Source organism: Hordeum vulgare, chromosome 5H, assembly GCF_904849725.1.
Source record: "Hordeum vulgare subsp. vulgare chromosome 5H, MorexV3_pseudomolecules_assembly, whole genome shotgun sequence".
Lineage (NCBI taxonomy): Eukaryota > Viridiplantae > Streptophyta > Magnoliopsida > Poales > Poaceae > Hordeum > Hordeum vulgare.
The window spans coordinates 489,444,217-489,471,719 of NC_058522.1; the positions used below are offsets into that span (position 1 = coordinate 489,444,217).

General features: G+C 47.3%; 1 protein-coding gene and 2 long non-coding RNA genes across 3 annotated transcripts in view; 2 read left to right on the top strand and 1 right to left on the bottom strand.

The window, feature by feature from the left end:
* Positions 1-18,161, top strand: LOC123399808. Its single transcript, XM_045094186.1, is given in 15 exon segments — positions 1-373; positions 1,319-1,855; positions 1,966-3,105; positions 3,296-3,620; positions 9,618-9,873; positions 9,970-10,186; positions 10,591-10,940; positions 11,105-11,626; positions 12,168-13,368; positions 13,478-13,831; positions 14,057-14,294; positions 14,551-16,713; positions 16,716-17,119; positions 17,219-17,370; positions 17,643-18,161. Coding segments are annotated over 15 exon segments (8,277 nt in total). The 5' UTR covers positions 1-292; the 3' UTR covers positions 17,980-18,161.
* LOC123399809 lies at positions 18,026-18,764 on the bottom strand. Its single transcript, XR_006610434.1, has 2 exons — positions 18,424-18,764; positions 18,026-18,285 (listed from the first exon to the last, which is right to left on the bottom strand). It is a non-coding gene; the product is annotated as an uncharacterized LOC123399809 (long non-coding RNA).
* Positions 18,492-27,503, top strand: part of LOC123399810 — a 14,118-nt gene continuing 5,106 nt past the window's right edge. The window contains exon 1 of the long non-coding RNA XR_006610435.1: positions 18,492-18,549. This is a non-coding gene — a long non-coding RNA (uncharacterized LOC123399810). The remainder of the gene's footprint in view (positions 18,550-27,503) is intronic.

Sequence of the window (27,503 nt, forward strand, 5' to 3'; positions counted from 1 at the left end):
GCCTCCTGCCAGCAGTCTCCCTCGCCCTCTCCCGGGCAACAAGCAAAAGATTTCTGCCCAGTTGCTATACTGTGATCTCCCCTCCCATTGATGATTGATCCCTCCTGCTCTGCTTTTCTCCATTGACTGACCACCACAAGCGAGAAGCGACCCCTCCTTCCTCCAGACGGCCAACACCACAGACCAGGCCAACCCCCTCCCATTCCTCCTCCCTCTCCTCCCAAATGCCGCCTGCTTGCTCCGGTGCTCGCGCGTGACCGGCCAGGACGCGCGAGACCCAGGGGGGGAGACAATGGGGGAGGCGGATTTGGAGGACGTGGTGCTCTCCTGGTCGCTCCAGGAGATCAACGACGACGACCTCTACGCGCCCAAGGTATGCGCCATCCATACATCCATCCCTCCCTCCCTCCCTTGCTCCGCCTCCGGACGATGATGATTTGTGCGGGCCTGACCCTTTTATTAGTTTTTTTTCCGGTCCAATCTGTGCAGAGTACGTACGGACTCCGGACCGGCTGCTCGTGCTTAAATCTGGTGACTTTTTTTGTTAAGCGCTGCTGTTCGCTGCCTTTTATGTGTAATCGTAGCTGGGTCAGCTGTTGGTGGCCTACTGGCCTGTCTCTGTGTGATCCGTGCGCTAGGGTTTAGAGGGGGTTTCTGTCCACGTGTCATGGAACTGCAATTAATTAGCATTAGCATGTGCAGGGTGCCATTTTTCTGGACTGTCATCTGGTGGCAACGCACGTAATTGTTGGATCTCAGGAAATTACAGGCTGCCGTTGCCTGCTGCTGCTGCTTTTTCTGAATGGTTCGGGCTAACTACATCATTCTCAAAAATGTCATGCATGATTCTTATGTTACATTGTTACTGACGGAGGTGCCCATTGCTGTTAAAAACGATGACACACCAATTTCATTATGTGACCGTATCACCATTCCTGAAGTCTATCCAAAAAAACTTTATTATTATTAGATAATATAATACACAGTGTAGGTTTCAAACCGCCCATTGGAACATGATAGGTGCGTAAGTCATGTACTGTATGTGATGAGGGAGATGCGGGCAGCAATGTTGTACAATTTGGTGGCAGAAATTACAAACTGTTTTGCTATGAAAAACGATTTTTGTTCTTGAGTACGGTGACCTCCTTGTGATATATGTGGCCTGCATTGGTCCTTGCCTGTTCTTGCAGTAGATGAAATTGACCATATAGCTCTTCTGCTTACATGCCATTTGTTTTGTGCTCACGGAAATGTTGGAGAGTCATCTTTTGCTAGCTATAATCACATTTCATTTAAAAATGACCTCTTTTGTTTTTAGGTTGAGACTATTCCCTGCAAGTTCAAGTCACTTGATCACTATCTCGCGACGTACCGTGTGCCTCTGATTGAAGAAACAAGGTCAGATCTGTGCTCATGCCTTGAACTCGTCAGTCAAGCACCGTCGTCGAAAATACTTTCCATGGAGGTAGCAGGAAAATCGGGATCATACTTCATGGATGTGGACTTTTGGGACAATGATGCTGGTTTCTCTACTGGGGCTTATTCTGCCAGGAGTGGTGACATCTTCATTTTGTCTAGCATAAAACCTGAAGCTGCAGAGGACTTAAACAGCCATGGTGTCACATATTGCTTGGCAATGGTTACTGAGGTTTCTATGGATGATGAATATCAGAAGGGCTTCAGAGTCAAAGTTGAAAAGAACATTAATTTGGAAGAAGACTTGATCAAACTCAAACATGCAATATTTCTCAATAATATCACCACAAACATACGTGTATGGAAAGCACTTACCTTCGATGCACACATGAATGAGAATTTCACAGTAATCAAGTCGCTCTTAGCCCCCACAAATCTGGTAATATGACATGAATACTCGTGTTTCAGTTTTACTTGCTGTTTTCATTACCATTATAAATTAGCATGGGACCTAACCTTTTGAGCTCCTCTTTGTTTGCTCTGTTGCAGGGTGAGGATATTTGTGGTGTGTGTGTTAAGCAGGATGGGGGCTGTTTGGCTTCTTTCACAGAGCAATTATTGTCGGTTAAGCTTAATCAATCGCAAGTGGATGCTATTGAATCTGTCATCTCAGCTGTACAATGTGGGCATGTGAACCTCATGAAGCTTATATGGGGTCCACCAGGCACTGGAAAAACCAAGACGGTTAGCGCTTTACTGTGGGTCTTGGCGTGTTTGAAATGCAGAACTCTTACTTGTGCTCCCACAAATGTTGCTGTTGTTGGCGTTAGCACCCATTTCCGTCAAAACTTGAAGGATTTCAATCAGCACACTGACAACATTGTTCTACCTTTTTCTCTTGGAGATATCTTGTTGTTTGGAAGCAGGTCTAACATGGACATCACCAAGGATCTTCAGGAGATTTTCTTGGATTTTCGTGTCGACGAACTTGTGGAGTGCTTTTCATCGTTGTCTGGATGGAACAGCAGAATAGCTTCAATGATATCCTTTTTTGAAGACTCTGCTTCACGGTATGATATGCTTCTTCAGGATGATGGCAAAACTGATCCAGTGTGCTTTCTCGACTTCATAAAGAAGCAATTTGATGCTACAGCAATAGCTCTGAAAAGATGCATAATGAATTTGTGGGTTCACCTTCCTGGAAGGTGCTTTTCTCGTGATAGTGCCATAAATATATCTACATTGCTTCATATGCTGGAAAATTTTGGCGCCCTTCTGTGTGATGTAGACCTTACTGACGAGGGCTTAAAAAGGGGCCTTGGTTGTCTGTCAACTGAAAACTCTGTTTGCGCACAGCCTATATCTTCTATTGAGAAGGAACTGGATGGAGCAAGGTCTACATGCCTCAAATTGCTTAAAGATCTGCTACACTCACTTAATTTACCCACTGGAGTAGACAAAAGCTGGGTCCAGAACTACTGCATATGCAATGCAACACTTCTTTTCTGTACTACCTCTAGCTCTTATCGGTTGCATCACATGGAGATTGCACCCCTCGATGTATTGATTGTTGATGAGGCTGCTCAAGTGCGGGAGTGTGAATTGGTGATCCCGCTACGTCTGCATTGGTTAAAACATGTTGTTTTGGTAGGAGATGACTGTCAGCTGAGTGCAATGGTCAAAAGCAAAGTAAGGTTTTGCCTAACCCTCTTTATACCGTCTGAGTTCATTTCTTAGTCATTGGTGCATTTATTAACAAGATAAACTTCTGGTGCTGAAATACTATTTTTTTTCTTCCAAAAAATGTAACGGCCATATCTTTCTTTTATGCTCCATTGTTTTTTTTTTAATCTTAAATCTTTTCATTATTTATCTCTAGGTATGTAAAGAAGCTGGTTTTGCGACAAGTTTATTTGAGAGATTGGTTATGCTCAAATTTGATAAACATTTGCTGAATATACAGTATCGCATGAATCCTTGTATCAGCTTATTTCCAAATGCTCAGTTTTATGAGAGGAAGATTTTAGATGGTTTCAATGTCCTGTCTCCTAGTTATAATAAGGATTACACATGCCTCCCTTTTGGAAGCTACACGTTTATAAATCTCACCGATGGAAGGGAAGACAAAGAGGGCGTGGGAAACAGTTGCAGAAACATGGTTGAAGTTGCTGTTGTTTTGCACCTGACCCACACCATCTTCAAATGTATGTCTAAGCTGAACTCTATCCTTTCTTTAACCTTAATATCCTTTCTAGTTATTTTTGTATGACACTACTTGGATAATATAACATGATATCTTTAGAAGCTCACGTTGTGTGCCGTTCTTGTATTGCATACTGCATAACCTCCAATTGTAGAAAGCTATTCACTACAACAGTGTACATTCGAGAGTCCAGTTTTCTATGTGTACATCATGATATGGTTAATTGCATCAATCAGGTTCTATGAAATTTCAATTCTGCTGCCCCTGTTTGGTGGACAATGTTACATTTTTATTTAGAAACAAGAGAACATTAGGTAGAGAAAGATAAACATTATACTCTATTAGAGTTATTGGCCACTGCCTGGACCTACTTTAGTAACTTTTATTATCTTCGGACTTTGAAACTGAAAAAACAATGACGTGTCAATGATTTGGTGATACAGTGGTAGGAACAGCTAGGGTTCTACCGGGTCTAGGGCGGAGGTTGTAGGGGATGAAGTGGGGTTGGCGAGGGCTGGAGCGCGGCGGCCGTCGGCGGGGCACCGTTGCGTGCGAGAGGGAGGCGGCGGCGCGGCTAGGGTTCTGGCTCCTCTGGGAGCCGGGCAATAGAGTTATGACTATATTGCTTAATTCCAAAGAGTTGTTTACATCGGTTTATATAATCTCACGGCTGACTAAGATAACCTGGAAACTAAGATAACTTGGGCTAAGCCTGTAACTAATCCTGCCCATTGGGCCTCCTCCTTTGGTACGTAGTACCGGTCATAACATCTCTCCCCGCCTGCGCAAACGGCTCGTCCTCGAGCTGGAAGTCTGGATAGTGCTGACTGAATTCGTCACGCTGCTCCCAAGTCTCGTCCTCCTCTGGAAGGCCTTCCCACTGGATCAACAGGTACCACACTCCGCGACGTAGTTGGGCCCGCAACACCTTTGCTGGCCCGGGAAGGAGGCGCCCGTAGGAGGTCGGGGGTAGCGCCGGCGTGTCCGACGGTGGCTCCCCACGAAAAGGCTTCAGGAGCCCCACATGGAAGACGTCGTGGATGCGAGCACCGGCCGGAAGCTGAAGGCGGTAGGCCACCTTTCCGATGCACTCCAGCACGGAAAATGGCCCGGCGTAGCGCGGGCCCAACTTGCGCTTCGCGCGTGGGTCAAGGGACTGCGTAGAACGGTGAAGGAGATGCAGCCACACCCAGTCGCTCACCGCGAACTCTGCCTCGCGGTGGTGGCCATCATAGTAGTGCTTGGCCAACTGCTGGGCCTGAACGAGGCGTTGGCGCACCTCGGCAAGCATCTTGTTGCGGCTGCGAAGAAGATCACCCGCCTCCTCCGTCCTAGCCGTCTCTGGGTCAACCGGTAGGATGGGAGGGGGCGGTCGGCCATAGAGTACCTCGAACGGCGTGACGCGCAGGGCGGAGTGATAAGAGGTGTTGTAGCAGTACTCCACCCACGCAAGTCAGTCCACCCAAGCACGAGGACGATCACCTGTAACACAACGCAAATACATGGCAATCACCTTGTTGACCACCTCGGATTGGCCGTCCATCTGAGCATGGAACGCCGTGCTCAAGCGGAGCTTCACACCCGCCATCCTGAAGAGATCGCGAGACATGCCCCGTGAACACCGGGTCCCGGTCGCTGACGATCGAAGAGGGAAACCCGTGTAGGCGAACGATGCCGTCGAAGAAGGCCCGGGCCATGGAGCTGGCGGTGTAAGGATGGCCAAGCGCGATGAAGTGGGCGTACTTGGAGAAGCGATCGACCATTGTGAGGATGACAGACTTGCCGTCCACCTTGGGGAGGCCCTCGATGAAGTCCATGGAGATATCGGCCCAGACCTGAGAGGGCACCTCCAAGGGATGTAGCAGCCCGGCCGGCCGCCGTGTCTCCGTCTTGTTACGCTGGCACGTCACACAAGACCGCACCCAGTCCCGAACCAGGGCCCGATCGCCGGGGATGTAGAAGTCGGCGCGGAGATGGTGGAGGGTCTTCTGCACACCCTCGTGGCCCGTCGAGTGGGCCAGCAGCAGCACCTGATGACGGAGGTCGCCGTGATCCGGCACGAAGAGGCGTCGCCCATGCAGGAGCAGGCCTTCCGCCAAACGCCACAGCTCCTCCAGGTCGCCGGCATCAAGGCGCTGCCGAAGGAACTGCGCGTCGGGCGCGTCCGTGGTGGCCCGGCGGATGTCATCGAAGAGTGCGAACGAGGGCCCCGAGCGGATGCAGAGGGCCGCCCCGTCGGAGTCGCCCGCGTCAGCGTCGTGGTCGTCGCGGCGGGACAGGGCGTCGGCCACGGTGTTAAAGTGGCCCGGACGATACTCGACGGTGAAATCAAAGCCAAAGAGCTTGCTGATCCACTGGTGCTGCGGCACTGTAGGCAGCCTCTGGTCCAATAAGAACTTGAGGTTGTAGTGATCCGTGCGAATCCGGAACGACCATCCCCAAAGATATGGCCGCCAGTGGCGCACGACCTGCACCAAACCAATGAGCTCCCTCTCATAGGCCGCGAGCTTGTGATGGCATGCAGCGAAAGGCCTGCTGAAGAACGCGAGGGGCCCGTCGCCCTGATGAAGGATGGCGCCGAACCCCACGTCGGAGGCGTCGCAGTTGACCATGAACGGCCGGTCGAAGTCGGGCATCTGAAGGACGGGACCCGTCGTGAGGGCCTCGAACGCCTCCGTGGCCTCCGCATCCCAGGCGAAGGCGTCGCGTAGGAGCGCGTGAGCGGGGACGCGATGAGGCCGAATTCCCGGATAAATTTCCGGTAGTAGCCTGCGAGGCTCAGGAAGCCGCGGAGAGTGCGGCGTCGGCCAGGCCTAAACGGCCGCCACCTTGTCGGCGTCCATAACAACACCCTTGGCCAAGATGACGGGGCCGAGGTAGGTGACTGAAGGCGTCCCGAACGAGCACTTCGAGCGCTTAAGATGAAGATGGTGCGCTCGAAGCTCGTTGAAGACGATGGCGACGTGCTGAAGATGTTCCGCCCATGTCGTGCTGTAGATAAGAATGTCATCAAAGAAAACGAGCACAAACCGACGCAAGTAGGGCCGGAGGACGTCGTTCATCAAGGCCTGAAAAGTCGCCGGGGCGTTGGAGAGGCCAAAAGGCATCACCAAGAACTCGAAGTGGCCGTGATGATTCCGAAACGCCATCTTCGGGACATCGTCCGAGTGCATCCGCACCTAGTGGTAGCCCGAACGGAGGTCGAGCTTGGTGAAGAAGCACGCCCCATGTAGTTTGTTCAGGAGCTCGTCGACGACCGGAATGGGAAATTTGTCTTTGAGCGTCTGGGTGTTAAGGGCACGGTAGTCGATGCGGAAGCGCCACGAGTCGTCCGACTTGCGGACGAGGAGGACCGGTGCCGAAAACGGTGAAGTGGAGATCCGGATGATGCCCAGGGCTAGCATGAGCGCGCACTGCCGCTCCAGCTCGTCCGTCTGCAGCTGGGGGTAGCGGTAGGGACGCACCGCCACCGGCGCCAGGCCTGGCAGGAGATGGATGCGGTGGTCATACACCCGGGCCGGCGGCAGACCCTGAGGCTCGTCGAAGAGGTCGCTGTGCTGCTGCAGGAGATGATCCAACAGAGGGTGCGCGGACTCGACAGCAGTCGCGGCCAGTTGCGGCTGTGGCGTCACTGGTGGGGCGCCACCCACACCCTCCCACCGGCCGCGGCGACCCAGGCGCCAGAAGGTCATCGTCATGGCGTCGAAGTTCCAGAGAATGGGACCCAGGGTCCGCAAGAAGTCGACGCCGAGGATGAAGTCGAAGCAGCCCAAGTCGATGCCAGCTCATGTGATGGTGAAGTGTTGTCGCCGATGGTGATGGGAACGTCCCGTGCAAGCCCATGACATCGGAGACGGTCGCCATTAGCCACGGTGACCCGAAGCTGCTCCCCGCCCGTCGGCTGAAGTGCCAAGTGGCGCATGGTCGACTCGGGCAGGAAGTTATCTGTGGAGCCTGTATCCAGAAGGGCCAGGAGGCGCTCGCCGTGGATCATCACCGGTAGGAGCATAGTCTTCTCCGCTCGTATACCCGCGGGGGCATGGAGGGAGACCACGAGAGCTGTCGCCGGTGCCGGTGCGACCTCCGCAGCCGATGGTGCGGCCAAGTCGCCGAGGTCGTCGGCGGGCGTGTCCTCCTCGACGTAGTCGTCCGCCTCCAAGTAGAAGAGGCGCGGGCAGACGTGGCCCGACACGTAGGGCTCGTCGCAGTTAAAGCACAACCCCTGGCGACGGCGCTCGAGCTGCTCTACCGGGGAGAGCCGGCGGAAGGGCCGCGTCGAGGGCGAAGTGGTAGTCGCAGGAGGGACCGGGGGCGGACGGCCCGGCACAACCGTAGGCTGGGGAACCCGGGCCGGCTGTCGGCCACTCCGAGTCGGCGCCGCCTGCTGCAAGGCCTGCGCGCGAGGCTGGAAGGCGCGGGCGTAGTACATGGCCGTCTGGAGGTCCTGGGGCCCCCGAAGCTCCACGTCCATGCGGATGTGATCCGACAGACCATCGACGAAGAGCTCGGCCCGCTGCTGAGCCGTCACGCCGGGCGCGTGGCACGCCAGGGCCTAGAACCGGTTGGCGAAGTCCTGTACCGTGGATGTGAAGGGCAGTCGGCCGAGCTCCGCCAGCCGGCTCCCTTGTATCGGAGGTCCGAAGCGAAGGAGGCAGAGCTCGCGGAAGCGTTCCCATGAGGGCATGCCGCCCTCGTCCTGCTCGAAGGCGTAATACCATGTCTGTGCGGCGCCTCGGAGGTGATATGAGGCGAGCCAGGTGCGGTCCGAAGCGAGCATGCGTTGCCCCCGGAAGAACTGCTCACACTGATTAAGCCAATTGAGGCGGTCCTCTGTACCGTTGTAGGTGGCGAAGTCAATCTTGGCGAAGCGCGGCGGTGTCTGAGTAAGACCGCCGTGTCCGTACGGCTCGGCGGTGCGGAGCAGCAAGGGTGACGGCGCCGAGCCGGTGGCCACCGGGGGTCCCCCGTGGAAAGGCGGCCCGTCACGGCTGGCGTAGGGGCCCGCGGAGCTTGAGGGCCCCCCGTACTGCATAGCGGTCGCCGGCTGCTCCGACGCCGTCGTGTAGACCGGTGGCGGAACGGACCCGGCCAACCAGGCCGGAAGTGGAGACGGTGAGGACGGGAATCGGACTTGCTGGACCGGAACGCTTGCTGGTGTTGTGGAAGGCGGCCCGGAGCTGAACTGCGGCGGCCCCGACAGTTTGGAAGGGAGCGGCCGACGCCACAAGCGCCTGGGTCGGCCAGGGCGACCAAGGCGGAGTGGTGGCGGGTGGGGGCGGCAGCTGAAGTGCCCCGGCGATGGGGGCTGCTTCCATGGAAGCAGCTGCAACCCGGTGGCGGGGGCCGGCAGCGCCGCCGGTGGCGGACCGTAGGGACCGGCCATATACAGGCGGATCCCCTGGACCGCGGTTGCGAGGTCGCGCAGGGCCCCCGTGACCTCCTCCGGGGTGTAGACCACAGGGGCCGGGGCGGCAGTGGTGGACATGGCCTGCAGCGGGGCGGTGGTGACGATCGGGAAGGTGGTGGCGGTCGGCGAGGACGACATGATCGGCCTGGAGTCTCTAGATACCAAATTGGTAGGAACAGCTAGGGTTCTACCAGGTCTAGGGCGGAGGTTGTAGGGTTCTACCAGGTCTAGAGCGCGGCGGCCGGCGGCGGGGCACCGTTGCGCGCAAGAGGGAGGCAGCGACGGTGGAAGGCGGCGGCGCGGCTAGGGTTCCGGCTCCTCTGGGAGCCGGGCAATAGAGTTATGACTATATTGCTTAATTCCAAAGAGTTGTTTATATCGGTTACTAAGATAACTTGGAAACTAAGATAACTAAGATAACTTGGACTAAACCTGTAACTAATCCTGCCCATTGGGCCTCCTCCTTTGGTACGTAGTACCGGTCATAACATACAGAATCGGCTTAAATTTTCTGAAGAAAATTCTTTCAGTAGCTTTGTCGAAAAATATCCCTAAAGATCAGTAAGCATTCCGCTTCAGTTTTCTCTGCAGCTTGGAAAAGGACAGACCAAGGTCTCAGCATCGGCGTGGTCTCACCATATAATGCTCAAGTTGATGCAATTAAAAGTCGACTTGGCAAAAAATATGATACATGTGATGGATTTCATGTGCGGGTGATGTCCATTGATGGTTTCCAAGGGGAAGAGGATGATATAGTAATACTATCAACTGTTAGATCCAACGGGAGAGGAATTGTTGGATTTCTTGCTGATAACCGAAGAACAAATGTTGCTCTTACTAGAGCAAGGTGTGCATCATTTTTTTTAGGTCCCTTGTTTTATTGCTGTTCAAAGTATGTCAGACTGATGATATAAATTATCTGATGGATGCTTTATTCATACAGGCACTGTCTTTGGATTGTTGGGAATGCTCATACACTTTATAAAAGTGGCACCGAATGGACAGACCTTATTGCTGATGCGGAGAGACGTAAATGTATTTTCAGTGTCACTAATGACGCAACCATCTGTAAGTTGGTTTTGCAAGTAAAGCAAGAGCTTGATGAACTTGAGGATCTTCTTAATGCTGATTCAGCGGTTTTCAGCAATACCAGATGGAAGGTAAATACCATGGTTTCAGCCAGCTTGACTTTGAACTATTTTCATGTTTTCTAATAGGTTGCTGCACTTAAATTACCCAGAATGCAAACACATGTATGTACATTTGTCTTATGAGGCTCTTGCTTGTTGTCAGGTAGTTAGGGTTTACGGAATATACACTTTCTTTATAGTATGATTTTGTTTGTGTTCATGAATACATCTGTCTTATTCTTTGGAATCATGTATGTGGTTCACTTGTCTCTGCTAGGCTGTTTCTCTGTAATTGGATCGTGAGAGGTTTGTAAATAAGATTTTCAGGACATGTGCTACTTTGTGAACCTCCTAGTTTTCTTGAAGTACACACTGTTCATTTTCTTGTATACACTCTTTCTCATTTCTATTTTTTGCATTCATATATTCAACAGGTCATTCTTAGCGACGAGTTTAGAAAGTCTTTCACCAAACTAAAATCACCACAGCTCAGGAAGGAAGTACTCCAAAAGCTTATCAAACTTGGAGATGGTTGGAGGACAACAGTTAAGAATCTTGATATGCCTGGTGTTTCTCATCTTGTAAAAGTATACAATGTCTGGGACCTGTATCTTGTTTGGAGTACTGACGTGGAGAAAACCGAAAGGACGTATTCCCAGATAATAAGAATTTGGGACCTACTGTCACAGCAAAATGTTGCAAGAACTGTTCAACGTCTCGAGAATCTGTTCTCCATGTACACGGATGATTACCTGGATCATTGCAGGAGAGTTCAGACACAGGGGTATGAGTTCTTTTTATTGTTAATGGGCTATAATCTGGTTCCGTAGATATTTTATACCTCTGATACTTACATAGATGAATTGTCTGTGCATAGTTCATGCCTACAAATGAACTGCCTGAAGGCATTCTTCTAATTTTTGCCCTCCTTTTTGTTGTGGATAACAGGAAACTGGAGGTTCCTATTGTTTGGGATATTGTGCATGATATTATCCGCTATAGCAAGGATTGCAAAGTTGATTCTCATGAAGAGCGTGATCTCGTGGATACATCATATGCCATGGAGAATTCAAAAGTTAGTGAAAGCTTCCTGCTGATGAAATTCTACTCTCTATCATCTGGAATGGCAAAGCATTTGCTGACAGCTACTGATGGGTCTGAAATCAACGTCCCCTTTGAACTGACTGATGAGGAGCAGGTGATAATCCAATTCCCGCTCACTAGTTTTGTACTCGGGAGGTCAGGCACTGGAAAAACCACTGTATTGACAATGAAACTGATTCAAAAAGAGCAACAGTCATTGATTGCATCCCAAGGTCTAAATTTGGATGGAGCTGATTTATCTGGAGTAGATGACAATAATATTATGCCACCAAAGAATGGAGGAGAAAGTTCTGTGAAACAAGTATTTATCACTGTGAGCCCAAAGCTATGTTCAGCCATAAAAGATCACATCTGCAGACTAAAAAGGTAAGTCTGTTGAATTGGACCCCTATTTGAAAGTATTACTTATGTCTATACCATTTTGGAAATAATTTTCATATAACTATTTAAAGTGGACAGAAATGTGTGCACGAGTTGGCTCAGTTTTTTTTTCCACTGTACTTCTTTCTACTGCATTTTTAACCTCATATTCTTTAGGCCCTTTGTCATACCCTTATGAAGGGTCGATCTTTTATCCACATGAGGTGCATTTTCTCTTTAAGATGTGAGTTTTGGAATTATAAGAAGAAAGTACACATATGGGGACTACGCGCTAGTGGCTTTTTATGAAAGGGTTAGACAAATCACGAGGACCACTTTGCAGGCCAGGCCTTGAATGCAGCTGGGCTGGACGTGCACTCAGCCACTCACATGACTAGCTAACTGAGCCACGCTTGGTTCTATTTTGTGAAATTATACATTGCAAGCTGGTTCAATGACTTCTTAGAAGATACTCGCTTTGCTTCTTTTTATGATTTCTAGCAACAATAATCCTTGTATAATTCAAATTTATTTCAACCCTTTATAGATTTGGCACCGGTGATGTCTGTGACCAGCCTAGCATTCTTCACATGCATGACATCATGGATGACCTGGAAGAGTTTACAGAAATTCCTGACAGTTTTTGTGATCTACCTCACGGGCACTATCCTCTTACTATAACATATCGTAAGTTTTTGATGATGCTTGATGGAACATGTCAGACATCTTTTTTCGATGCGTTTTATGGTGAAATGAAGTCTAGCTTTGAGAGAGGCTATTCAAGATCTCGTGCAGTGCAAACTTTTATTGAATTGAAGGAAGTTACCTATGAAAAATTTGTTACTTTCTACTGGCCTCGTTTTAATGCAAACCTGACAAGGAAATTTGCTGCATCCACTGTCTACACTGAAATAATTTCTCATATAAAGGGTGCGTATCAAGCAAGCAGGCCTTATACTGGCAAACTGGGAAGACAAGATTATGTGATGCTCACAGACAAAAGATTTTCATCTTTGAACAATGAGAAGAGAGATAGAATTTATGATATATTCCTTGAATATGAGAGTATGAAATGCACTGCCAGGGAGTTTGATTTGTCAGATTTCATCAATAGTCTTCACAGCAGTCTTGTATCTGAGGGCTACAATGGAGATATGGTGGATTTTGTTTACATAGATGAGGTCCAGGATCTCACCATGACACAAATAGCACTTCTTAAGTATGTCTGTATGAACATCAAGGAAGGCTTCCTTTTTGCTGGTGACACTGCACAGACTATAGCAAGGGGTATCGATTTCAGGTTTGAAGATATCCGTTCACTTTTTTATACTGCATTCCTGGCAGAAACTGAAGCGTCTATTGAAGGACTTAAACATGGGAAAAGAGTCCATCTCTCAGATATGTTCCAACTATCTCAGAATTTCCGCACACACTCTGGCATCCTCCGTATGGCACAAAGTATCATGAGCCTTCTGTACTTCTTTTTCCCGTCAAGTGTTGACAAGCTTAATCCAGAGACTGGACTTGTTCATGGAGAGGCTCCTGTGCTGCTAGAGTCTGATAATGATGAGAATGCAATTATGACTATTTTTGGAGAAAGCAAAAGTAAACATGGTAACCTGCATGGGTTTGGTGCTGAGCAAGTCATATTAGTTCGTGATGATGCTACCAAAAAAAAAATTATTGATATTGTTGGTAAACAAGCTCTTGTTTTGACTATTGTTGAATGTAAGGGCCTTGAGTTTCAGGTATGGGCCTATAAATTCAGTTTCATCTTTATTCATTTTGCAAAGTATTTTAACTGAAAACATGTCGTATCAAAATGTCAAATGTACTTACTTAAAAGATATTTTGTAGGATGTGCTGTTGTACAACTTCTTTGGCTCGTCGCCTTTAAGAACCAAATGGAGAGTTCTCTATGGCTACATGGAGGATAAAGATATCATAGCACACTCTGAGGAGATCTCTCATCCGGGTTTCGACAGAAGCAAGCATTATCTTCTCTGTTCAGAACTGAAGCAACTATATGTTGCAATCACACGCACTAGGCAAAGACTGTGGATATGTGAAAATACAGATGATTACTGTCGACCAATGTTTGACTACTGGAAAAAGTTGTGTCTTGTAGAAGTTAGATTACTTGATTCTCCCCTCATTCAGGCAATGCAGACAGGGAGCAGCAGTGATGATTGGAGGCTACGGGGAATCAAGGTTGGTGATCTTTACTTGTTTGGTCTGGAAATCCAATTTTAATTTATCATGCTATGCATTATTTTTCCTACTCAGTGGTTTTTTTTGTGTGTTTTTAATCCTGTGAAATTCATGGGTTTTTCTCTCACAATTTTTCTATGCACACAAATTCTTTGTTAGGTCTTAGGTGGGTCATGGCGCATACCTACTTACATTTTTTTCTGTGCTTCTCTTTTCCTTCTATAGTTGTTCAACGAGGGGCAATTTGAGATGGCTACTATGTGTTTCGAGAAGGCCGGTGATGTGTACAGAGAGAAATGGGCAAGAGCTTCTGGACTTCTAGCTACCGCTGACCATGTCATTTCAACAAATTTGGAGTTGGGCAAGGCTTCATTGCAAACAGCATCAGAGATTTACGAGTCCATAGGCATGCATGAGAAAGCTGCTACTTGCTATATCAAATTAGCTGACTACAAAAAAGCAGGTATGCTAACTCTCCATGATTCTCAAGCTATATCCGTACTTTGAGATTTCATCATTCCATAACATTTTACAAATGACTAGTTGCTGTTAAAGAGTTGCCATATAAGTAAATGTCATCAAATTTCAAATCATTTTTTTGAAATGATATCCCTATATAAATTGCACACATGCTAATTTTAAGCTTCTTATGGATAGTTTTACCTTACACTCCATGAAGCTCTGTCTGACTAAACATTGTGTTCCTTGCATTGCCATAGGTATGGTCTATATGCAAAAATGTGGTACTTCTAGACTTGAGGAAGCTGGTGACTGTTTTGCTAAGGCTGAATGCTGGTCGGAGGCAGCTGAAATGTTCTTGAAAGCTAAGTGTTACACCAAGTGTTTCTCCATGTGCTCGAAAGGAAAACAATTATACAATCTGGGCTTGCAGTTTCTGCAACAGTTAGAGGAGGAACATTCACTTGAGAATTCAAACTCCTTGGAGGTTTCTGCAATTAGAACGAAATATCTGGATAATTGTGCTCAACATTATTTTGAGCGTGGTGACATAAAGAATATGATGCCCTTCGTTAAAGCTTTCAGCTCTATGGATCACGTACGGACATTCCTAAATTCTAGAGATCTTGTTGATGAACTGTTGAGTTTGGAGATGGAAATGGGTAATTTCCTAGAAGCTGCAGGAATAGCAAAGCATAAGGGAGATGTATTACTTGAGGTAGACATACTCGAGAAGGCAGATTTGTTTGAGGCTGCAACACGGCTTCTCCTCCTCCGTATCACTGTGGATTCCTTGTGGTCTTCAAATAGTAGAGGGTGGCCTCTCAAAAGATATCCAGAGAAGGCACAGTTGCTTGCAAAAGCCAAAGAGATGGCAAAAAATGTCTCTGAGTGCTTCTACTGCTTTGTTTGCGTCGAAGCTGATGCACTGTCAGGTGTGAATAAGTCCCTTTCCAGTTTGAGTTGCACTTTTCTTGAGGGCAGAAAATGTGCAAACTTGTTAGTTGAACTTGTTGCTTCCCGTTCGATCCTTGATGTTCATCTTCAGTCTCGAACCTCTGGATACAAGATAGAATTAGGGCCAGGATCGGAAGATGAAAATAGTTGTAATGATATGCTAGCCTCTAACCAGATGTCACCCCAAACTCTGTTTTATGCCTGGAATCACTGGAAGTCAATCATAATCAAGGTACTATCTCATCTTCGCCACACCAATGGTCCAGAATTAAATGATTATGCAATTGTGTGTGAAGATCTTTGCGCCAAGTACTTTGGATTGAGAAAAGATGGTGAAGTTGACAGATATGTGGTGCTGAACATTAATGCAAGTTGGCTTTCCAATGCTGGCAGGAATTCATTGCAGCAAGACAGCAATAGATATTTATTGGGTGCCCCTGAGTGTCACTCATATGCTCAGTGTTTCTGGATGAATGAACTGTCTTCTGTTGGTTTCAGTGTACTTAAGAAGTTGGAGTCGATTGTTCAAATTTCTCCAAAGCCGGTATCTTCATATACCCTTGTGAGAACTATCCTTATCATACACGAGATAGGAAAGCTTCTGGAAGAACCACTGTTCAGTATGCCAAAAGGTTCCATGAAGTTAAGAAGCTTTTTTGTTCTCTGTGAACGTCGCTTCTTTGAGTTAGTTTTTCTTGTGTGGAGAGATGGGGCAAAGGGGAGCCTCTTGCATCTACTTGACTCACCAGCTGCATATGGATTGATTGCTGATTCTCTTAGTGCAAATCTTCGCCCAGCAAATAAAAAATTGACTCATGGGCATCTTGGGAGAACGACCATGCTTCTGCTTCATGCAGCACAATTGGATGAAGCGCTACTTTCAAGACTACTACAGTACATAGGCAATAATTCTGAGTGGGCAGATTTTTTTCGATATTTCAAAAGATTTCTTGACAGTGGTTGTGATAGATCCTCCTTGATCTTGAACTTTAAGCTTGCTCTTGAGTTTACCTTCAGTGTAAAGTGGAAGGATGAACTAGACTACATATCCCCATTATGCTATGTGAGCCTTATGGAGTGCCTTGGTTTCTTGGCTTCATCATACTTGGTACAGAATGAATTTATATGCTGCACGAAATCTCTGTTGGTCAATATGCTGGAGTGCCGTACCAGCAAGGCTTACATTGAAAGCTGCCTGGTATCTAAGTCGAGCCCAGATTCTGATCTAGATCGTTGGACAAACTCATCAGGACATTTCATATATGAGACAATTATGACTATCTTGACGGCCAAGCATATGCTCCAGGAATGGGTGCAGAAGACCTCATGTCCTTCTAGTACTTCATACAAAGCAGTCCTGCTGAGAATAGTTGTTACACTTTATCCTCTGATCATTACTCTTTCTCTGGGGAATTGCTATGAGGTCACACGTACCCTTGTGAAGAATGAAGTCTTTAAGGATTTACCTTTGAGGTCTCTAAGAAGATTGAAGATGCTTTGAAAATGAGGCCTCGCACACGGAGCGACTTCACAAGAGTGCTTGCTGATGCACTTGCCGCAATCGGAGATCATATGGTATTTATTGGTTCACCCAAAGGCCCAGCAATCTGTCGGAACTTGAATGCTTATATGATTAGCAAGGAGGATTTGCATGATGTTCCGAAGATAATGGCACTTCTGTATATTGAAGAACCAAGTTCTGTAAAGCAAGAGACTCCATTGCCAGAAAAATCTGATGGTAGCAAGTTTGGAAACCCTGTGCCTGTAGAGGTATTAAAGATAGAGAGTTCGATACAGACAGATTCATCAGATGATATGTTTGAGACTCTCTGGAAGAAATTTGAGACTTTTCGACTCGATGTGGAAGGCCATGTGAGTTTCATATGTTATAAATATTTGCTTGTTTTGTTATTCTCCAATTTGTCCCATTGTTGGCAGCTGCCAAGTAATTCTAAAAGCTAATTTCTGCAGAAAGACTCGAGGGTTGTTATTCAATTTTTCAGAGATGCCCTTCCATGGCTGGAGCAATCAGGCCTTCTAGCAGTGATTGATAAACAGGTTGACGAACACAATCTGGAAGCGATCAAGCACATCTGCAGTGAGTTTGAGAAGCTTCCTGACAGGTAAGGAAGTGTTAATTTAGGGCCAGCTCTCTCTAGATTTCATATTGTACAATATGAAAATATCTTTCTTAATGAATCTAATGGAGTAAATTTGGCTTTGTAGACGTTCATATATTTTTATATAGACTTGGTCAAACTTAATGAAGTTTGACATAGGACAATCCTAGAACTTCAATTATTTTGGAACGGATGTAGTACCTTCTAGTATAGCGTAAGACATGTCTTGTGATTTGTGAAAATTGACCTTACCACTCGCGCGTGAAAATTGACAGGACGGCGAGAAACGCCGTGGATGATCTATTCTCAAAGTGGCAAGGTTCGGAGAAGGCACTGGAGGTGGTCTTCCGCCTTGTGTATGGTACAAGGCATTGCATGGATGATTGTTTAGCGAATCACAAAAGCAAGGATGGCTGTCGCGAGAAGGGGAAATTCCCCGGCTTGACCATCTTGAAGGTGCCCACAGCGAGTATACGGAACGCATGCCCAGATGATGAACGAGCTGACATGGGAGAAGCTGCCGCCACTTCAGCAAAGGCGGGACAGAAGCAGAAGGGCAAGAAGAAATCCAAGAGGATGAAGAAGCCCGACAAGGGCCGTGGCAAGAAGTGAGCTGCTGTATTTAGTTTCCCACCTGCAAGAAAATATTTGCGTGCATTGGAAAAGCTTGTACGGACAAACATCGGCAGAGACAGCAGAAATGTGTTGCTTCTCGTCTGACCAAGGAATGTAACTTTTGAACCAGCACATGCTAACACCCATGATCTACCGGTAGAAATGATGTGGTGGTACTAGTAGCAACTCGCAAACAGGCAGAGTCACGAAGCCATGAATCACACACGCTTCAGAAACCCACATGGTCGTGTAGATCAGACAGCTACACTCGTTCAGGGTCTCACAGTTTTAAGTTCAAATCACCTTCAATCCTACTAGTAGCAACTCGCAAACAGGCAGAGTCACGAAGCCATGAATCACACACGCATCAGAAACCCACATGGTCGTGTAGATCAGACAGCTACACTCGTTCAGGGTCTCACAGTTTTAAGTTCAAATCACCTTCAGTCCTAAAGCCCCTAGAACCATGATAGCTGACTCGAATGACCCCGCCGATGGGGATATGTACCTAGGGTAGGGTCATAGGCTTGACCTATGTGTCCTACCTGTCGAACATGATAGAACCAGGTTCAGCTTACATGACTTGTACCTCAAGGAATCTAGTAGAGATAAGATAGACTCTAGTTTAAACTTTTAAAACTGCTCTATCCCTGTCGGTTGTAATTAGATTGGATTCTATCTCTATCTATATTCCTTGATCTCCAAGATGTACTTTAAACATGTATGCACTATCTAAGGATTCGGTGCCCCTCTATATAAACATGCAACACGTCCCTCTAACGAGGTAATACCTTTCCGCAAGTCGCACATGGTATCAGAGACCTTCCTCCTCCAAAAACATCTAGCTCCAAAACACCATTAGTGCTATAGCCATGTCTTCCTCAGGATCCTCCCAACCAAACCTCAATGGCCAGATCACGGAGAAACTCACCCGCACAAACTATGTCCTATGGCGCGCACAGATCGTGCCACAACTACGAGGCGCCGGTGTCTTCGGATACGTCGACGGATCCTCGCCGGAGTCGGCCGCAACTCTCGTCTCCACAGACAAAGCTGGGAAGGCCACCTCCACGCCAAATCCTCTCCACCCAATCTGGGCCAGGGAGGACCAGCAGGTTCTCGGGTACCTGCTCAACAACCTCTCTAAAGAGGTGCTTGTTCAGGTGACCGCGAACACCACCGCAGGCGCGCTCTGGACGGCGCTGACGAGCATGTTCTCGTCGCAGTCCCTTAGCCGTGTGAATAACATTCGCACGGCCCTCATCAACGCACAAAAGGGGACACAATCCGTCGCCACCTTCTTCGCCTATATGCGAGGACTTGCTGTTGAGCTTGCCGCCGCCGGCAAGCCAATCCCAGACGATGAACTCGTCTCGTACATCCTCCACGGACTGGACATGGATTACCAGTCCCTGGTATCTTCTCTCGACGCCCGTGTCACGCCGGTCACCTTGGACGAGTTCTTCTCCATGATGAGCAACTTCGACCAGCGCGTGGCCCTCTTCCACAACTCGGGCGGATTCAAATCCTTCGCGAACGTCGCGTCCCGCGGCCGTGGCGGCTCCTCCTCGCGTCCTCGCGGAACACCTCGCGACAAGGGAAGAAACTCCACCGACAACTCCAACTCCCGCGGCCGTTCCCCCTCCATCAACAATCGGGGACAGCGCGGTGGTTTCAATCGCTCTCGCACGGATGCCCCTCGTTGTCAGATCTGTGGCGAACTGGGGCACACGGCCAAGGAGTGCTGGTACCGCTATGATGAGGACGATGCCTCATCTCAAGACGACGACAAAGTTGTTGCTGATGCCGATGGTTCCTATGGAGTCGACAGAAATTGGTAAGTCGACAGTGGAGCCACAAACCACATCACCAATGAACTTGAAAAGGTGACCATGAAGGAAAAATATCGTGGCAAGGATCAAATCCACACTGCGAGTGGCGAAGGTGTGAGGATCAATCATATAGGTCACTCAGTTTTTAATACCCCTCGTCGTAAAATTCATCTTAGGAAAATTTTGCATGTTCCTAGTGCCAATAAAAGTCTTCTCTCCGTTCACCGAATTGCTCTTGACAATCATGTCTTCCTTGAATTTCATCATTTCTTCTTTTTGATCAAGGATCAGGTCACGAAGAAAATTCTCTATCGAGGTAGATGTGTTCGAGGGCTCTATCCGTTGATTCGAGAGTATCCAAGATTCAATAAACAAGCCTTTGGCGCTGTCAAGTTCTCCACCACATGATGGGATGATAGATTAGGACATGCTTCTTTTTCTTTAATCAATACTTTGCTTAGTAAAAATAAACTCCCGCATGATGGTGAGCGCAATGTTGAAACTATTTGTGATTCTTGTCAACGAGCAAAAAGTCATCAATTACCTTATCCAATCTCTACGAGTGTTTCCATCAAACCTTTACAGTTAATCTTCTCTGATGTTTGGGGCCCTGCCCCTAGTTCAGTTGGTCGACACACTTACTATGTAAGTTTTATTGATGACTATAGCAAATTTACATGGATCTACCTTCTCAAACGTAGGTCCGATGTTTTCCAAGTTTCTAAAAACTTCCAAGCACTTGTTGAGAGAAAATTCAACAACAAGATCATTGCTGTCCAATCCGGTTGGGGAAGGGAATATGAGAAGTTAAATTCTTTCTTCCAAACTTTGGGAATCTCCCATCATGTATCTTGTCCTCATGCTCACCAACAAAATGGTTCAGCTGAGCGCAAACATCGCCATATCATTGAAGTTGGTCTGTCACTACTTGCTCATGCCTCAATGCCACTAAAATTCTGGGATGAAGCCTTTCTTACTGCAGTCCATCTCATAAACATGCTTCCTAGTCGTGTGATCAACAACGAAACTCCAGTAGAACGTCTTCTCCACACCAAACCTGATTACACCACACTTCACGTTTTTGGGTGCGCCTGCTGGCCCAATCTGCTGATGGGGAACATCGCATGGGAAACAAAAAAATTCCTACGCGCACGAAAACCTATCATGGTGATGTTCATCTACGAGGGGGATTTCAGATCTATGTACCCTTGTAGATCGCACAACAGAAGCGTTAATAAACGCGGTTGATGTAGTGGAACGTCCTCACGTCCCTCGATCCGCCTCGCGAACCCCACGAACCGTCCCGCGATCCGTCCCACGATTCGCTCCGATCTAGTGTCGAACGGACGGCACATCCGCGTTCAGCACACGTACAACTCGACGATGATCTCGTCCTACTTGATCCAGCAAGAGAGACAGAAAGGTAGATGAGTTCTCCGGCAGCGTGACGTCGCTCCGGAGGTTGGTGGTGATCTAATCTCAGTAGGGCTCCGCCCGAGCTCCACAGAAACGCGATCTAGAGGAAAAACCGTGGAGGTATGTGGTCGGGCTGCCGTGGCAAAGTTGTCTCAAATCAGCCCTAATACCTCCGTATATATAGGTGGGAGGGGAGGGCCTTGCCTTGAGGCTCAAGGAGCCCCAAGGGGGTCGGCCGAAGGGGGGGAGGAGGATTCCTCCTCCAATCCTAGTCCAACTAGGATTGGAAGGTGGAGTCCTTCCCTTCCTTCCCACTTCCCCTTTTTTTCTCTTTGATTTTCTTCTTATCCTACGCACGGGCCTTATTGGGCTTGCCCACCAGCCCACTAAGGGCTGGTGCGGCACCCCTAAGGCCTATGGGCTTCCCCGGGGTGGGCTGCCCCCTCCCCCCCCCCCCCGGTGAACATATGGAACCCATTCGTCACTCCCGTTACATTCCTATAACGCCGAAAACTTTTCGGTAATCAAATGAGGTCATCCTATATATCAATCTTCGTCTCCGGACCATTCGGGAAACCCTCGTGACGTCCGTGATCTCATCCGGGACTCCGAACAACATTCGGTAACCAACCATATAACTCAAATACACATAAAACAACGTCGAACCTTAAGTGTGCAGACCCTGCGGGTTCGAGAACTATGTAGGCATGACCCGAGGGACTCCTCGGTCAATATCCAATAGCGGGACCTGGATGCCCATATTGGATCCTACATATTCTACGAAAATCTTATCGTTTGAACCTCAGTGCCAAGGATTCATATAATCCCGTATGTCATTCCCTTTGTCCTTCGGTATGTTACTTGCCCGAGATTCGATCGTCAGTATCCGCATACCTATTTCAATCTCGTTTACCAGCAAGTCTCTTTACTCGTTCCGTAATACAAGATCCCGTAACTTACACTAAGTCACATTGCTTGCAAGGCTTGTGTGTGATGTTGTATTACCGAGTGGGCCCCGAGATACCTCTCCGTCACACGGAGTGACAAATCCCAGTCTCGATCCATACTAACTCAACGAACACCTTCGGAGATACCTGTAGAGCATCTTTATAGTCACCCAGTTACGTTGTGACGTTTGATACACTCAAAACATTCCTCCGGTGTCAGTGAGTTATATGATCTCATGGTCATAGGAACAAATACTTGACACGCAGAAAACAGTAGCAACAAAATGACACGATCAACATGCTACGTCTATTAGTTTGGGTCTAGTCCATCACATGATTCTCCCAATGATGTGATCCAGTTATCAAGCAACAACACCTTGTACATAGTTAGAAGACCCTGACTATCCTTGATCAACTGGCTAGCCAACTAGAGGCTTGCTAGGGACAGTGTTTTGTCTATGTATCCACACATGTATCTAAGTCTTCATTCAATACAATTATAGCATGGATAATAAACGATTATCTTGATACAGGAATTATAATAATAACTTATTTATCATTGCCTCTAGGGCATAATTCCAACAGTCTCCCACTTGCACTAGAGTCAATAATCTAGCCCTCACATTACCATGCGAATTACATTGTAATAAATCTAACACCCATACAGGTCTGGTGTTGATCATGCTTTGCCCGTGGAAGAGGTTTAGTCAGCGGGTCTGCCACATTCAGATTCGTGTGCACTTTGCATATATTTACGTCCTCCCCTTCGACGTAGTCGCGGATGAGGTTGAAACGTCGTTTGATGTGTCTGGTCTTCTTGTGAAACCGTGGTTCCTTTGCTAAGGCAATGGCACCCGTGTTGTCACAAAACAGGGTTATTGGATTCAGTGCGCTCGGCACCACTCCAAGATCCGTCATGAACTGCTTCATCCAAACACCCTCCTTAGCCGCCTCCAAGGCAGCCATGTACTCCGCTTCACATGTAGAATCAGCTTCGACGCTTTTCTTGGAACTGCACCAGCTTACCGCACCCCCATTAAAAATAAATACGTATTCGGTCTGTGACTTAGAGTTGTCCGGATATGTGTCAAAGCTTGCATCGACGTAACATTTTACGGCGAGCTCTTCGTCACCTCCATACACGAGAAACATCTCCTTAGTCCTTTTCAGGTACTTCAGGATATTCTTGACCGCCGTCCTGTGATCCACTCCTGGATTACTCTCGAACCTGCCTGCCATACTTATGGCCAGGCTAACATCCGGTCTAGTGCACAACATTGCATACATGATAGAACCTATGGCTGAAGCATAGGGGACGATGCTCATATGCTCTCTATCTTTATCAGTTGTTGGGCACTGAGTCTTACTCAATCTCGTACCTTGTAAAACTGGCAAGAACCCCTTCTTGGACTGTTCCATTTTGAACCTCTTCAAAACTTTGTCAAGGTATGTACTTTGTGAAAGTCCTATCAGGCGTTTCGATCTATCCCTATAGATCTTAATGCCTAGAATGTAAGCAACTTCTCCTAGGTCCTTCATAGAGAAACTTTTATTCAAGTAATCCTTTATGCTCTCCAAAAACTCCACGTTGTTTCCAATCAGCAATATGTCATCCACATATAATATTAGAAACGCCACAGAGCTCCCACTCACTTTCTTGTAAATACAAGATTCTCCAACCACTTGTATAAACCCAAATGCTTTGATCACCTCATCAAAGCGTTTATTCCAACTCTGAGATGCTTGCACCAGTCCATAAATGGATCGCTGGAGCTTGCATACTTTGTTAGCATTTTTAGGATCGACAAAACCTTCGGGTTGCATCATATACAGCTCTTCCTGAAGGAAACCGTTAAGGAACGCCGTTTTGACATCCATCTGCCAGATTTCATAATCGAAAAATGCAGCTATTGCTAGCATGATTCTGACGGACTTAAGCATCGCTACAGGTGAGAATGTCTCATCGTAGTCAACTCCTTGAACTTGTGAAAAACCCTTTGCCACAAGTCGAGCTTTATAAATGATCACACTACCGTCAGCGTCTGTCTTCTTCTTAAAGATCCATTTGTTCTGAATAGCCTTGCGTCCTTCAAGTAGTACTTCCAAAGTCCACACTTTGTTTTCATACATAGATCCTATCTCGGACTTCATGGCCTCCAGCCATTTGTTGGAATTCGGGCCCACCATTGCTTCTTCATAATTCGCAGGCTCATTGTTGTCCAACAACATTATTGATAAGACGGGATTACCGTACCACTCTAGGGTAGTACGCGGTCTCGTCGACCTGCGAGGTTCGACGGGAACTTGATCCGGAGTTTCATGATCATCATCATTAACTTCCTCCTCAACCGGCGTCGCAACGACAGGGGTTTCCCCTTGCCCTGCGCCACCATCCAGAGGGATGGGAGGTTCGACAACCTCATCAAGTTCTATCTTCCTCCCACTCGATTCTCTCAAGAGAAACTCCTTCTCGAGAAAAGCTCTGTTCTTAGCAACAAACACTTTGCCCTCGGATTTGAGATAGAAGGTATACCCAACTGTCTATTTTGGGTAACCTATGAAGATGCACTTTTCCGCTTTGGGTTCCAGCTTTTCAGGCTGAAGCTTTTTGACATAAGCATCACATCCCCAAACTTTAAGAAACGACAACTTTGGTTTTTTGCCATACCACGGTTCGTATGGTGTCGTCTCAACGGATTTTGATGATGCCCTATTTAAAGGGAATGCAGTTGTTTCTAATGCATAACCCCAAAACGATAACGGCAAATCGATAAGAGACATCATAGATCGCACCGTCTCTAATAAAGTACGATTACGACGTTCGGACACACCATTACGCTGTGGTGTTCCAGGCGGTGTGAACTGTGAAACAATTCCACATTGTCTGAAGTGAGCACCAAACTCGAAACTCTGATATTCACCCCCACGATCAGATCGTAGGAACTTGATCTTCTTGTTACGATGATTTTCAACTTCACTCTGAAATTGCTTGAACTTTTCAAATGTCTCAGACTTGTGCTTCATCAAGTAGACATAACCATATCTACTCAAATCGTCAGTGAAGGTGAGAAAATAACGATATCCGCCGCGTGCCTCCACACTCATCGGACCACACACATCGGTATTTATGATTTCCAACAAGTCACTTGCACGCTCCATTGTTCCGAAGAACGGAGTTTTAGTCATCTTGTCCATGAGGCATGGTTCGCACGTGTCAAGTGAATCGAAGTCAAGTGACTCCAAAAGTCCATCGGTATGGAGTTTCTTCATGCGCTTTACACCAATATGACCTAAGCGGCAGTGCCATAAAAACATGGCGATATCATTGTTAACTCTAACTCTTTTGGTCTCAATGTTATGTATATGTGTATTATCACTATCAAGATTCAATATGAACAATCCTCTCACATTGGGTGCATGACCATAAAAGATATTACTCATAGAAATAGAACAACCATTATTCTCCGACTTAAACGAGTAACCTCTCGCAACAAACAAGATCCAGATATAATGTTCATGCTTAACGCATGCACTAAATAACAATTATTTAAGTTCATAACTAATCCTGATGGTAACTGAAGTGAAACTGTGCCGACGGCGATTGCATCAACCTTGGAACCATTTCCCACGCGCATCGTCACTTCATCCTTCGCCAGCCTTCGCTTATTCCACGGTTCCTGTTTCGAGTTGCAAATATGAGCAACAGAACCGGTATCGAATACCCAGGCACTACTACGAGAGCTGGTTAAGTACACATCAATAACATGTATATCAAATATACCTGATTTTTCTTTGGCCGCCTTCTTATCAGCCAGATACTTGGGGCAGTTGCGCTTCGAGTGACCCATACCCTTGCAATAATAGCACTCTGTTTCAGGCTTAGGTCCAGCTTTGGGTTTCTTCGCCGGATTGGCAACAGGCTTGCCGCTCTTCTTTGAATTACCCTTCTTTCCTTTGCCGTTTCTCTTGAAACTAGTGGTCTTATTCATCATCAACACTTGATGCTCTTTATGGAGTTCTGACTCTGCGATTTTCAGCATCGCGAACAACTCGCCGGGTGACTTGTTCATCCCTTGCATGTTGTAGTTCGACACAAAGCCCTTATAGCTTGGCGGCAGTGATTGAAGAATTCTGTCAGTGATAGCCTCTTGCGGGAGTTCAATCCCCAGCTCAGCTAGACGGTTTGAGTACCCAGACATTTTGAGCACATGTTCACTGACAGACGAATTCTCCTCCATCTTGCAAGCATAGAATTTATCGGAGGTCTCATACCTCTCGATCCGGGCGTTCTTCTGAAAGATAAACTTCAACTCCTGGAACATCTCATATGCTCCATGACGCTCAAAGCGACGTTGAAGTCCCGGCTCTAAGCCATACAAGACTGCACATTGAACTACTGAGTAGTCCTCCTTACGTGTTAACCAAGCGTTCTTAACATCTTGGTCAGCCGTAGCGGGTGGTTCATCTCCTAGTGCAGCATTAAGGACATAATCCTTCTTCCCAGCTTGCAGGAGCAACTTAAGATTACGAGCCCAATCTACAAAGTTGCTACCATCATCTTTCAACTTAGCTTTCTCTGGGAACGTATTAAAATTCAGGGTGACTGTCGCGTGAGCCATGATCTACAACACAAATATATTCAAAGTGGACTTAGACTATGTTCAAGATAATTAGAGTTTAACTTAATCAAATTACTTGCTAAACTCCCACTCAAAAAGTACATCTCTCTAGTCATTTGAGTGGTTCATGATCCAATTCCACTAGCTCAAGTCCGATCATCGCGTGAGTTGAGGATAGTTTCAGTGGTAAGCATCCCTATGCTAATCATATCAACTATATGATTCATGATCGACCTTTTGGTCTCATGTGTTCCAAGGCCATGTCTGCACATGTTAGGCTCGTCAAGCTTAACCCGAGTGTTCCGCGTGTGCAACTGTTTTGCACCCGTTGTATGTGAACGTTGAGTCTATCACACCCGATCATCACGTGGTGTCTCGAAACGACGAATTGTAGCAACGGTGCACAGTCGGGGAGAACACAATTTCGTCTTGAAATTTTAATGAGATCACCTCATAATGCTACCGTCGTTCTAAGCAAAATAAGGTGCATAAAAGGATTAACGTCACATGCAATTCATAAGTGACATGATATGGCCATCATCACGTGCTTCTTGATCTCCATCACCAAAGCACCGACACGATCTTCTTTGTCACCGGCGCCACACCATGATCTCCATCAACGTGTCGCCATCGGGGTTGTCGTGCTACTCATGCTATTACTACTAAAGCTACATCCTAGCAATATAGTAAACGCATCTGCAAGCACA